The 14,990-nt window shown below is 42.7% G+C and overlaps 1 protein-coding gene across 4 annotated transcripts in view; it reads right to left on the reverse strand.

Moving 5' to 3' along the window:
* Positions 1-14,990, reverse strand: part of FGFRL1 (fibroblast growth factor receptor-like 1) — a 171,065-nt gene that overhangs the window by 85,177 nt on the left and 70,898 nt on the right. For all 4 annotated transcript variants that reach the window (XM_021397214.1, XM_021397215.1, XM_021397217.1 and 1 more), the window contains one exon: positions 3,827-4,099. In XM_021397214.1, coding sequence (XP_021252889.1) covers positions 3,827-4,099 — 273 coding nt within the window. The remainder of the gene's footprint in view (positions 1-3,826; positions 4,100-14,990) is intronic.

A 14,990-nucleotide genomic window follows, 5' to 3' on the forward strand; every position in this document is an offset into this window, starting at 1 on the left:
CATGGGCATCATTGCATAAGTAAGTTTTTGAGGAGGTACCGCACATTTCTTTTGATGAGAAACAGATAATTCCCCATAATAAGGAACCATTGTACTTAATAACTGCAGTACAGATTTAATGCTGATTAAAGACGAGTTCCTCTTCCAACATTAGTAAATCTGTCTGCAGTATAATTGGCATCCCAAATCTTGTGGTAAGCCACAAAAACTATTAAGGTTGGCTAGGAGAGGAAATTGTAGTTTTGACTTCTATTGGTTATCTGCTTTTACTGGCTTACATTTCACGCAGGAGTGTATTAGATCAGGATTCCTTGGATCTTAGGGATCTGGGTCCTGCAGTCTGAGAGAATGTAGAAAAAAGCAGGACAGAAACCAATTGCTACCATGTGGGTTGGCAAAACCTGTGTCTGAGAAGGAAGATCAAAACCCCAGAATAAGAGAAGACTCCCTTTCAACATAGCAGCAGGAAGACGCTAAATTAGGAAGAAAAGACTTTACTAAGCATTGTGGAGGAGGAGTAGGGTGAGATTTAAGAAGTTTAGACTCAACACTGGGCCACAGCTCATATTTTCTGTGGTCTTGAATTAATCACTTGATCTCTCTTTGCCTTAGTTACCATCTGTAAAAACCCAGTAATCCTTCTCATCCACACTTGCAGACTGGAAGTCCTCCAGCCAGGCAACGTGTGGGTATGTCTACCAGACAGGCAGAGGCAGACCCAAGTTTGCGGTGCTCGTGCACTGAGCCAGCTGGTTGCAAGCAAGACCTGGCACAAGAGCCACAAGTGTCATTAGAAGAGGCTTAAACCCAAATTATTACGTTTCACAGGGACCAGCTTGACATGTAAACATGGGAGCTCACCTCTGCCACCCACTGATGTCAGTGGATCCACTGATCTTTTTTCTTATGTACAGTGTCACAAACTTTTGCTGGCTCTCTGTTGTACTCTCACGAATATCGGGACTAACAGAAGTTAAGATTAGTAAGAGTTATACAGCACGGAATGCAGAGAGGTTCAGTGCAGCTGAATTTTAGCTTCTGCTCTCAAGTAAGCCTTCAGCTTAACCTTCTTCAGTTTATACACGTATAACTCAGCAGTCACAGTTCTTTGCTAGCCAGTGGTGTGAAAGAAGTCAGCTAAAACTGTTACAGCATAACTACAAAATCCTTCAATAAGCTACTGTACGGATTTCAGATATCACTACTGAAATTCCAAGAATGTTTTCATGCCAAAATAGATTTGTTTTCCTACTCAGTGTTTAATGAATAAATTGATTCTATTTTAGATTTAATATCTTAACCACCTTGCCCATGTCTGACACCTGCATGGTTTATACACATTAGGTGTCAGCACTAAAGCTGTTACAGGAGGGCCTTTTCTCCTTTGAAGGAGTTGGAGAATGAGAGCCCATATGGTTCAAAAGGCCACTGTGCCTAATGAAGTTTGTGCTCTCCGGAACACAAACAAAACAGCTCCCTCAATTTGATCTTCATCCTCAAAACCAACATGTGGTTGGTTTTAAAACACTGCCTCCTTCTCAAAAATCAACAAAGGACCTTTCTCAGCCAAAAGCATTTTCACCACGATGAACATGAGCATCTGGCTAAAGCATTAAATGTTTGGATCCTTTGAAAGAATAAGTCACTGATACCTTGCGTTTACTTGAAGACCTTGGTAAGAAGGACACTAGGGGAACATTTGTTTCCAGGAAAACTCTTGTAATGAGAAGAAATCTGTTTGAACATTACATGAACACTTCTGTATCACTGGAGATGAGAGACAGCAATAATCCGTCAAAAATGGCCTGAACAGAGCAAGGGTACACTGTGAGACAAGGTAGGAAACTGCAAAGAGTCTAAGAATAACTTTAGCCAGCATTATAATAAGGATGCAAGGAGAGGAACAGTAACTCAGCCCATATGCCTGAGACACATTTAGTTTAAAGTTACCCTTTTCTTGGCACTTGGTTATCAATATTTGTTTGCATAGCGTTCAATCTCACACCCACAGAAGCTGGTGGGAGCTTGCCATTTCCTTCCATAGTTGCATGATGAGGCCCCAAATAACTGGTGTTTGTGCTCAAGGCTTTTCAGTGCCAAATATAATGAACAGTATTGTTCTTGATACAATTTAATTTGATAATCCAATTTCCCTGACCAACTGAATTACAATTTTTGCCTCAGTCTTTCCTGAATACAAGTCAGCTTTTACCCCTGTGCCTCCTTGTTTTTCCCTCTCATTTCTTTCTGTCATGCTACCAAGGGCCTCCTTTGTCTTACAGATGCCAAAAAGCTATTTTGCCTTGGAGTAACAGCAGCCAGCTTGGACCCTGAATGTTACAGAAGACAGTGGATGACAGAAATTAAAGACTTTGGCAACCTCTGTGTACAGTGCAAGCATGACTGAAGCAGGTTCCTATAGCATTTTCTTCTCCACACTAAACAGTCTGGAAGCCATGTCCAAAAGAGTCTGCAGAGCCATTAATTGTTACAGACCATTTTCACTTCAACCTTTCAGCTCAGAGTAGCAATGAAGAAAGGATGAACGAGGAAAGGAATGTGTATGAAGAAAACCAAGCTACAAACAGTATGTAAGCTATAAGCTGTCTTTTACAGTTTTATATCACTGATGCCACAGGAGCTGCACAGCAAGAGGGTTCCCTCACCTAAGTACCACTTTCCTGATAAGATCCGTGTGTTCTGGTTTCTTTCCCATATTGGCTTTGCAAAGTGCATTCTCCAAGAATCACCCCGTTATCGGGTGATAATCCTCAACCAAGCAGTGTCAAGTGTTTGCTACATGCTCTGAGTCCATAGCAGTCCTCCTACTAAGAAGGGGAAGAAGAATAAATTGAAAAAAAAACACAGGCCAAGTGCCAACCAGCAGGATGGAGCCCTAAGCTCCATCCTCACTTTTACTATCCAAGGAGAAACAGAACTCTGTGGACCAGATATTGGGAGTGCAGACCTGGCAATAGCATGAGCAAGATGCCTGATTTCCTCTCTCTTTGCAACATTTCCCTTTGCCCCTTCAGTATCCGCCAGCATGTCAAGTATAATCCAAATCCAGCCCCTTCCCAGCTCTTTCCCTTCACGCAGACAAAGGGCAATGAACACATTTCTGTGGCAGCCATGCCAGAGGAATCTCTGATCATCCAGACAAATTTCTTTAGGGGCCTTCAGGAATGCTCACCCCAAAATCCCATCGCCCGGCCAAGCAAGCCATCTGGGGCCAGTCAAAAGCACAACCAGAAAACACATGGTCACCAAGCTGTCATCCAAAGCTTTTTTAACCCTGCCTCCATCAAGTGGATTTCTCAGCAACTGAGCATCCCTGAGTCATATACTATCTCTGAACCTTGTTTCAATCTAAATATTATTACTCCTAAAGATAACACTTTGCAAAAGCTCAGTACGTGGATCTCCCAGCTGTACGTTTTTTTTATAGGTACCTTAACGTTTGTTTTGAGAACTACCCTGTTCCAACAGCAAACATAAAGATCAGTGTGACCTCTCCTTATCACACAGCCTTTCCTGTGTGGAATTCATTGTGATCTGGGCCCTAGTGACTATTGCATCATTTCTGTTTATTTGTAACCTTTGGCACCGTGTAATCTTATCTGCCTGCAGCCGGCTGCAGCAGAAGATGTGCAGCAACACAGCCAGCTCTGGCAGTCCTCAAACACTGGAAGGGTCCAGTTCAGAGTGGAGATCAGTCAATGATTAGCAAAGCAAATCTGCAGTCACTGACAGCTACCCAGAAATCAGCTTGCCCTCTCCTCCCTGCAGAGAAGGTGGGGCTTGGTGTTTCTGTAGCTTTACTCACCTATCACGATGAGGGTGTAGTTCACGTTGGTGCTGCCAAAACCATTGGTGGCTTTGCAGATGTAGGTTCCCGCATCTTCACTCTCTACCTCTTTGATTTTCAGCCCTTGCTGAAGGATCCGGAACCTCGTCCAGCCGCTGTGGATGGTGCGTCCATCCTTCATCCACATGGTGAGGGGTGGGGGATCGCCCTCCACTGGGCACAGGAGCTTGATGGTCCTGCCCAGCCTCACCGACTGACGGTGGATCACTTTATCGGCAATCCTCGGGGGGCCTAAGAAAGAGCAGAGAGAGGCAGAGTCATTACTGCTTTTGCCAGTGATACAGCACTGATTTAAAGGTCAGCCATCAATCAAGGCACTACACTGACTGCCACACAGAGATACAGCAATAAGTGCTTATCAAAAATGTTTTAGGGCTAAAAATGCAGGTGATTATAGAGGGGTACATCAACAGAGATCCTGGTTTGTGCAAGACCTGAAGCTACATCTTCACCATCAGCAGCAGCTCACACTAATCCACAGCTCTAACACACTAGGAAAGTGTGACCCTCTCTTCCTTTCCCAAAGCAGCCCCACTTTTCTATAGCAAGAAAGAGCCCTATACACAAACTCTTCAGCTGTATTTGGTAAAGCAACTGTAGTTGCTTTAAACTTAACACCAATCCTGAAGGCAAAATTAGTAACAGCACTGGTACTTAAAACAAAACACTGCCCCCCTCAAAAAGTTATAGCCCTTTTATGTTGTATGTACAGTAATTCCCTCTAATAGTCACCATACGGGCTTTATCTGAGACATGTAAGCCTGCAGTTGTTAGACATAAAGCACTCATTGGATAATGCTTCACCAAAGCACAGCACAGCCTGACATGTTAGCATTGCTTGCAGTCCAAAAGAGGATATTTTCATAAACTGCCTTCACAACCCTGCTGGATTCCCCCAACTGTCAAATGTTTGTTCTTTGTAGAAGGTGATAATTTCATGCAAAACAGAGAGCCCCTGGTATGCTACAGAGTGAACACGTGTTCCCCACGTGATAACAGGATGCACTGGGACCGGGCAATATGCAGAAAAAAGTGATAAAGACTCCAACAGTAGGAATGGTCCCATAGCTGAATTCAACCTGGAATTTCTTCCCCAGGCTCTAAAAAATTGAAGCAGTCTCTTTTTCCCTCATCTGTCTTTTCATTTATCAGTACATTACACAAGCTCCCCGCTCAAACCGCAATAGCAATGCTCTTCCCAGAATACTGTATTAATGGGTGTGATAATAAGTGCCCTGCTCTTGCATAAGGACAAAATGTTTTGCTAAGGATTGCTGATGCTGAGTTGCACCCAAACCCACAAGATGTTTGTGGGATTTGAAACTGCTCCTTCATGTTTTGTTTCTGTTTCTAGTGTTTTGCAGGATAGGACTCACTTGGGACAAGCTACGGAGTTCATATTTGCACTTCCTCATGACTAATTCCTATTATTTTAGTGTCTGCCAGAATTTTCTCCAGTATGACTAAGGCAGCACATACAGCCCGGTTCAGAAATGACTACTGAGCTGCTGTCACAGTTGCTCCCACGAATTTCACAGCTTTGCTGGTGAACAGAAGTGCTGCTCAAGCTGAGAAAAGAGTCAGGAATTGCTGCGAAACTCATTAATTAGCTTAACGAAGAGCCTGGTTAAAACAGTGGGGTTCAGTTTAGACACATGCATTCTGAAGAACTGTTGAAGTCCCAAAGAGAAGATCTTAAGAGCATTTATTCTGAAAAAGTCACTCCCAGGTAAAGATCCCACCACTGCAGCATGTCTTCTGCAGATACGTGTGGAACAGGATATTGGAGCTAATGGTACACCAAGGGAATTGGCAAAGCACCATGAGAAATCCTGCCCAGTCAGGGCTTTCTGAGCACTGGAAGTCACACTGTTGATACTTTTTAGTGTGAGGGAACTCTAACCAGCTCTGTGACTGGGGAAATAACCCCGAGATCCTTTGAATGCTGATCTGACACAAGCCACGTTGCTGAATCTTTTAGAGAAGAGATCCACCCACCAGGAGGAATTATGCCTGTTGGCTTAAAGAAGTGGAATTCACTCACACCAGATGAGGATCTAGCCCCAGATTCTTCTACATTACTCAGTGTAAAGAAGTAGAAGTGTCCAAACAATTTCAAAGCTTTGCTGAAATTCTGGGTTGCCCTTTGGAAAGGTTCTTTCTGACTTAGAGCCCCGCCAAGTCAAGTCAAACTTTAAGAGTAGCTTCATTACAGTCTACTTGCTAGCCAGGAAACTACTCTGTGCATATTCAAATTGCAAAAGCAGACCTATAATTAGTGCTGGGGGAAAATGTTTGGTGCAGGGCAAGCAGGGACAGTGGAGAGCGAGCGCCCTCCTCCTCACAGCTCCTTCAAAACCCCTTTCCTTCCGACATTCAGGTTGACTCCTGATGAATTTTGAGACCTAGAGGAATCAGATAGTTTCCCAGTCACGTCATGTGCCTCATTGAGGCGGGCTGCACAAGCAGCTCTCCTGACGGCACTGGGGTTGCCTCTGGATCTGTCACATGGTTGGGTCAGCGAAAAGCTTGGTCCTCCTAAATGCCATTTTCCTTTGATTGACCTTTCATTCTGAGGAATTGTTGGATCGCTCTCAGTCACAGGATCCACTCACAGACCTTCGTGGCATTTAGAAAAGGGTGTATTTCTCAGAGCCTTTCAGCCTGAAAAGCAAAACTCCGGTGGGGTCCTCTGCAGCCCCTTCCCCCTTCATCAGCCCCTCCAGTGACTTTCCCAGGATGGAGATAAAAGATCTCCCCACATTTTTTCTTGCTGTGAATTTTTCTAGATACAGCTGCACATACTCTTCATTACCATACAGGCACAGGACATGGATGCTAAAATCTCACTTCTGCTCACAGGTGCTGTAAATATTCCTATTTTATTACCCATCATCTTTGTATTAATAACTTTCTACGGAAGCAATATTCTCCCTCCGCACTCAGTGCCATCACATAGACCAGAGGCTTCAGAGGCCCTGGCAAGCCAGCGAGAACCTGTCCTCCTGTGGATGTTTACAGCAAAATCAAGTGTTGATATCATCACTGATCTCTGTCTCTCTTTCTAACATACCAGCATCTACTGGGTCTTATTTCATTACATAGCTGTGCAGCCCTGCCTTGGGACTGCAACAGGGACAGATGAGTGTTTTTCAAGTCAGGATACATGTTGGCACATCTCACCAGCAGTGTTTGGAGGGAAGGCAGTGGGGAAGGGGACGCGTATTTTGCAAAAAGGTTTCTGCCACCTCCCCTAGCACAGCATGACATACCATGGAAATCCCATAGCATCCAGACAGAAACATGTACTCCCTCCCAATCTATGCATTAAGCTGCCCAGAACTGCCCAAATCCTCTGTGATTTCTAGGGCTTCTCTATGGCAGTTCCATTTTCAGTTAAATGAAGTGAATAAAAGGACAGAATAAAAAGATGCTGTGCACCCCAGTATCTCATGTGAACCACCGATACTGAATAAAGCTCCCCACCTTGAGGAATCATCCCATAATATGCTGGAGTGTTGCTGGTATCTGCCAGCTCTACCATGGCACTGATCTGAAGACACCCACTGGCTGCTTCACATGCAGCTGCCAGCAAACGTAAAGGCTGAGCCCTGGGTGCTGCCAATTCCCCATCCCTTGCTGCTGCTGGATGCTGCTGGTTTCTGGCTCATGCTATAACACTGACCTAAAAAGCTGATGCAGTCACTCCCCAGGCATCCAGGGTCACAATTTCAGCCTTTCTAGACCCCAGCTTTTTGTTGTCCACAAGCAGAAGTGATCAAAAAGATTTGGGAGTCAGTACCCTACAGCTACTCGTAGTGACGTTCTCACCAAGTTTGTGGTTGGGCATTCCGGCAATGCCGGGCTGTCTAGGAACTCCATAGAGGACTGTTTCAAAACCTGAAATGATTTTGCTGAAACACATTATTAAAATATTTAATGTAGATATCTACCAAAACAGACCTTTCAATGCCAATATATACCATTTTTTCTAGCCCAATCCCTCTATCTTTACACCTAGCTATCAGCTGTGATCCAATTTCCACGTGCCAGGGCTCATGGGCAAAGGCACAACACCGGGTCCTTTCAAAGAGAGCAGGAGAGAGCAGTGTTTGTTGTTCCTGGTTGGAAATTCTGAATTTCTACTCCATACTTCCCTCATTTCTTAGCCACTGGGCAGTGCTTCTTGAAATAAACCAGTTTTTGTAAGTGCTGAGAACCTGCAGCCTCTGCTGCTCCTAGGGAGAGAGAGAGAGACCTTCATGTAGTGTTTTTCCATGGGATGTGGGAGAAGAGCTCAAAGGAGAGGCCCCAGGTGGGTATTCCACCAAAACCGCTGATACAGGTTTTTGCAGACTTCTATAGTTGGGAGAGGAATAGCAGGAAGAGAAAACAAACACCATTTCTTGTTTCTTTCAGCTCTCCATTCTGCAGAGGCAGCCCTCTATGGCTACAGGGTGCTGCTGAGACAAACCCTTTAAGCCACGCCACGCAGTCAGGGTGCAGCTGACTTCACAGCCTGGGCAAACAGAAGGAGCTGGTGCAATAAATTATGTCTGCCCTCAACACAAACCCCGCAGGGGCTGGTCTCCTTCAGTCCCCTTGTCCTCAGCCCTACAGTTTGACGGAATCATTTCTTAATATTTGGGCTGAGGGGGAAGGGTGGGGTTTGACATCCATGGATGTGACTTGGGAAGAAGTGACAGGAATGCAGCTGCCTTCCCCTGCGTCTGGTTGTTATTCTTTCTCCAAATACAAACTAAATATAACTTTGCCCCATACCATTCAAATCATTTTCATTACTAGAAGGGATCATGCCTGGAGTTCCAAGGGCCAGGGTGCAATCAGGCTTAAAATATAATTTAAACAATCCAGACCCTACATTTTCCACCAAGTTATTTTCCTGCTTTTAGTTTCCCCATCCGCAAATACATAGGAGTACACTCAGAAAGAAAGCAACAATCTTAACCAGATGCCAAGTTTTCTATTCAAGATCATATAAGCCCAGTCAAATATTAACAAGGAAATGCTGCGATCACCTCATTTGTTTTAAATATTTCTGCTCATGTACATGCAGACAAGTGTGCAGATTTATTTGCCTCATTTACGAATACAAGCAACTGGAATCTCCATTCTGTTCCATTATATAAAAGACAGATCCTACACCTGTCTTACTGAACAGCTGGGCAATTTTCAATTTATATCCAGCAATTCTGCTCTCTACTATCCTATACCATGGAAAAGCCCCCACTTGCTGCTGTGTTGCTGACACTACTTTACGAGCATTCCTGCTCCTGTCCCCTGTGCTAGGAAGAGCTGGTTGTTGCCACTTTTTAGCAAAGGGGTTACGTAAAACTTAAAAAGCTTCCCTGCTTTTTTTCCAGGAAGCAGCAAAAAACAATTTCTAGAAGTGCATTTAAGACACAACAGTGGAATAGGCTGGAGCTTCCTGTCCACATTTCTCACAGTCAAAAACACACACACATGTAATTATATTTTCCTGGACTGCACTGCAAAGTTCGTGCACTCGTTCAACTCATACATGTAGTAAACATGATTTATAGCTCTGTGTGAAAAACCTCCAGATATATGGTGTTTTGATAGTGACTCGAACCTAGCACTATAATTTAGTAACACCTAGCAGTGAAAGCTAAATGATTTCCCACTCCACATTCCTAACTTTCCATGAACCCCTTTTACTGCTAACCTGGGGAGGAGATACTGCTTCTACAATTGTTTGGACTTAGCCTTGTTATTCCTTGAACTAACTGCACACGAACTTCAAGCTTCACATATGGTGAACACACCAGCGCTGACCCACATCCTAAGAGACCGTTTGCCATGATATAGTTCAAAGTGAACTTTATTAACACATTAAACATAATTACGAAGAGGAAATTCCAAGGAAGGTCAACGAGCCCGGACAGTTTCTTGGAATGGAAAGTAATTTATAATATCCACATACTGTATTGTAAAGTTTATAAAGAAGTTAAATAAGTTTTAAAAGCCCCATGGGTTAAGTATATTTTATTATTTAATACCAAACACATTCACTTTCCATGAAGATAAGATTTCCTTTGAAGTGCTGTGTTAGCAAATTAGCAAAGTCTTTTACCACAAAGCACCCAAAACAACCCATCAATGCACGCAAGGAATCAACATCAGGGACCTTGGTGCCACAGACAATGTGTGTCTTACACGAAGAATACAGCAAAACACAGAAATCTTCCACAATGACAATGAGGTGAAGGAGTTGGACAAGGGCCACTAAACAAACCACTTGTTCAGCATGAGCCCAATCTCTTAAACCATTTGACGCAACATTTGGCCTTTACTGTACTCATCACTGCCAAGCTTGGTCCTCTAAAGTCCTCATTGCACCATTGCACTCGTCACAACAGAGTCAATTACTGTCACCTCTGCCATGTTTCAGAATTAACATCGATGGCTGGAAAAGACCATCTAAAAGTCAAGTTTTAAACTTGACTACGTTAATTTGGGGAATCCATTGGACTGCAAATCTCTGCTTAGAGTAGGAGTTTAACCCATTCTGTAATAGTTCTCTGCAAGACCAATACGAGGATTAAGCACGCCCTGCACTCTTTACACATCATAATTACCATTATTTGCATTGGCATTCAAGTTGTAATGTTGGGTTGAAGGCTCACTATGCCGGGAGCTAGACAAAAACCTAGCAAAAAGCATGTCCCACAGGGAAGAGTTTACAAGCAATAATGGCAAAATCTTCAATTAACACTAGTATGTGTTCATCAAAGGTCCATGCCCAGCCTCTGCACAAAGGGAAGCCACAACATGGAGAGCAGAACTGATAAAAATGCTTTTTGACAGAGATAAAAGAGGGTTGGAATAGATGATGTCCAGAGGTCCCTTCCAATCCCTACAGTTCTGTTGCTTCTGTGGATCTGTGAAAGTTTTGCCTGCATGCAACATAAACTATTGGTACGAGCAATTCAAAGGAATTGTGAACCAAATAACTTTTCATATTTTTGAAACAAAATGTCTACTTTTCCAAAAGGTATGCAGTAGCCAAGCGAAGAAGGGGTCAGTGTAGGGGTAACTGGGCCACACACTTTGGTATGTGACATAAAGGGATCAGATTAGATGAGCTAATGGGTCCTTCTTGGCCTGAAAACGTAGGAACCCACAGACAAAAACAATGCTTATCAAAAACAATCAAAAGATTAAAGAAAAAAACAACAGCCTCTCTGCAGAACAAAGGCTCTTAGAGAAGAACAGAAAAACACCACAAGTATTTGCTGATCAGCTGTGATGAATGGTCAGTCTTAGCTTTGGAAATTGAGGACTAGTCGCATGAGCAAGCTGCAAGCTTGGGCTGTACAGCTGAGCCCAACGTGACAGAGAAAACAGCTTTGCAGATACATTTTATGTTAAGTAAAGTGGCCTGTTTTCTCTTACTTCCCTACCTCTGCATTAGGAGCTGCTTTTCTGAAGAAATTGATATTTATTGATAGCACAAGAAATGCTTGCCATATTTTTACATGAGTAATAACCAGTCCCTCGAGTGAAGGCTGCCAGTAAATTTTCTACTCTAGATGTTCCAAAAATGGGAAAAAATAGAATATTTGGGAACATATTCCATTTAATTAAGTGCTCTGCATACACATTTCACCAAGATTTAATAAAATAGTTATTGTATGTTAAACAATTGGCACTTGATTATTGCACAGATTTATTACAGTTCGAAAACAGTAGATGAGATACGTATCTCTTACATGGTTTTTAAATCCTTTGAGCATATGTTTTCAATAATCAGATGGTATTTATTTAACATGAAATTACCATTTTATTAAATTAAATAGGCATAGGTGACATTCAATTTCAAGTTCTGCACACTATTTTTTCAGCAGCAAAAAAATAGTAACTTTATCCCTTCGGTTTTGAGGTAGCAAATGCAGAAGAGAGTTAGGATTACTTCAAATTACTTTTGAAGAATCAGTCTTTCCATGTTAGAAGGTTTCTCTTCTGGTGCGGAAGAAAATACATTATTTACTGTTTCTTAAGTGATGCCAATGAACTTCACATGGGCAAAAAGGGAGGACTAATATTTTTATTCTGAGGCTAAAATTAAATTGACAATGAACTCCAGGTATGTAGCACAATGGATAACCAGAAAACTTTCTGTAGAGAAGAGATAAGTATGACAAAGGTGCACTGGCACTCATTCCAATGTAATTTGCCTTTTTCATTCCCATTCAAGAAGGCCAGCATATCTGAATAATGACATTCCCAATTAGCCTTTTCTAAAAAATCCAAGTCATTAAAACACGTTTTCAATGTTCTGAAATGAAAATGCTTTTTTTAGCCTCCTGTTTCCAGGCAAGACATACTGCCTGATGCTGGAAGAAAGCTAGAAGTCATCTGGCCTGAGCGAGGCAGCAGGATCCAGTGCCCAAGTGAAAATCCTGCCCAATAGCTCTAACCTGCTCTCCCCAAGCCAGCCCAAACCGCCAGTGCCTCCACCACAAATTCCTGCCAGCACAAGGCATTTGTTTGCTTACCATACTCTCGGGGAAACAATCTAGTCAGGCAGCCCTGTATTAGCTTGCGGGGTTAAGCAACCCCAAATTTAACAAAATTGCTATTGCACTCCTCCCTTCCAACTATGAAAATCCTGCTCTGTGAGCCCAGTGCATTTCCCAGCCAAATCACCCACCATCTCCAAGACTTTTAGCAAAACAAACCAGAGATCCTGCAAATCTCAGTTTAGTTCACATATTTTGTAACAACACTCCCCCTTTAAGTCACCACTTGCAATCATGTTCCAAAACCCAAGGCTCCAAAGAAAGGCATATACTTCTGAGCCAATCTGCTCAATTTTTGTCCCCTCCTTTGTCCCCCTGTTGCCATGTAGTACCCTGTCTCTCAATCTTTTTATTTGAATGCTCCTAGAAAAATGGATGCCAAGGTTCACGTTCGGTGACACAACTTCCCCTTGAGCCTTGGTAGTCAATATTTAACCCAGTCTAAGCACAGTGCAAGGTTTAATAAGTAATTAGCCATTTCCCTTATAGACAGATGCTTGTGCGAGAGCTGTACAAGCAGGAAATTATAAGTGTCATTGTTTATGTCTGCAGGGAAACAGAAACCACGATGGCTGACTCCGTGCCATATTCGGGAATGATGTGAGCGAAGATCTGTAAATAGCAGGTTTGCCTTCCTGCGAGTCCACAGCAACGAGCCTTCAGCCACACATCGACACAGGGACCTTTTTCATTTGTATCCAGAAATTTGGATTTCCTCAAAATATTCTTTAAAAAAATAATAAGAATAATCTTCTCTAGAGGACAAAAAAACACAGAAGACTTGAAACTCTTCCATCCATTGCTGGTATCAACGTCCATTCCCAAGAGACAAGGCGGAAAATGTGTTATAAGGGCACTGAGGGCTCAAATTAAAAAATAAAAAAGTCTTGAACATTCATTCTTGAACAGGAGACATTGCCAAAATGTCCACACACCTCTTGCTGTCAGAAAATCAGTGCCAGTGCCCTACATGGTGAGGTTGCTCTCTGTCCTCAGTTTGCTCTGCCCTTGTCACTGGGGGTTTCTAAGTTTGCTCACCACAAAAACGCGGTAACAAATGTTTGTTGGTGACCACAAAGAGATAAACACCGTGGTATTTAAAAACTGAAGTTATTTTCGGAGGCTTCTCTGAAACAGAAAGCACTTCTAGCTGGATGGCTGCAGAGCAGACTTAATGCTGGAATGTTTTCCAGAAAAGCTTTTCCATCACAAAATTACTTTTTTTTGTCAAGAACTGAGATTTTGTCCAGATTTCTCTTTCAATACTTGCTTTTTCATTATGAGAAATTTTTCACTTCAGAATTGATGAATAACAATGCAACACAAGTGAATAGAGAAGTCTGAATTTTGAAAGTGTATAGATTAAGCAACAGTGATCATTTTTAAATTCACAGCTGCATCACTGAAATATGAAAATACATAGATCACGAAGCATGGATGTGTATATATACAGATCTTTTATATATGTGTGTATGTGTGTGTGCATGTGTGTAGAAGAAAAAGGAAACAAAAAAAATCCTCCTTTTGCTCCAGAAGAAAAATGCAAACCAAAGCTGACAATCCACCTCCCTCTGAGCCAACAGCAATTTACATTTCTGACTGCAACCACTCACAGTTGCGCTACCAAAGCCTCCTGTCCATGCCATGTGTGGTGGAAGTGCTCAGAGCTATCCTTCTCTCTCCAGATTGGACCCTCATTATCAGGGCCTACCTTGAGTGTACCCTTGGATCACGAGTCTGCTTTAAATTGAATTTCTCCATCATTCCCACTAATTTTACTTTGGTTTATGTCACAGAGCCGCAGTTGAGCAGCTGAGTTGCTCTGTATGAAATTAAAATGCAAGATGCCCTCCAGTTCAAATGGGCACATAATCCATAGGACCAGTCACAGGCTATTTTGAAACATGAACACCCACCTGAGAGTGTCAGGTCCTCAGCATCAAATGCTTTGCTATTCAGATCCAATCAACTTACCAATCTTCACCATTTACTAACGCAGATATAGAAAGCAATTGCTAGTTAGGTGCCTGGTAAAACAAAAGCAGAAGCTGTGCTCTTGGATTTCCATTAGCAAGAGCTTGGTCTACAAGAGCAGACTGGAGCTAATCCAGAATAAACTCCCCAAATGCCTGTAGTGTGAACATCACCTCCTCAGCACCAAATATTTCATTTTCAAGATCTACTCCTGCTGTGCTGTTCCACGACCTAACTTTGACACATCTGTACATCTCTTCCAGGAGGGGAAAATACTTAAAGGCAATTTAAAAGAAAGTGTTCACATAGGTTGATTCAGTGAAAACATACATTATACTCAAGCAATGCCAAGTCTTACACATATGAAAATAAGGAAACCATCAATGAATTCCTATTGCATTCACGTCTGGTTCCTGCTCCCCAGACACAGAGGCACGCACTACCTGATGCAAAAGTCTGGTACTGGCAGAAGCAGGACTTCTTAGAGCATGAAGCCATCACTCCTACAGAATAATGTAATGTCAGGTCTCACTCAGCCAGCAGCCCCAACTCCAGGTTATACCCAAAGGAAAGCAGACAATGTA

The sequence above is a fragment of the Numida meleagris genome, chromosome 4, assembly GCF_002078875.1.
Source record: "Numida meleagris isolate 19003 breed g44 Domestic line chromosome 4, NumMel1.0, whole genome shotgun sequence".
Taxonomy (NCBI): Eukaryota; Metazoa; Chordata; class Aves; order Galliformes; family Numididae; genus Numida; species Numida meleagris.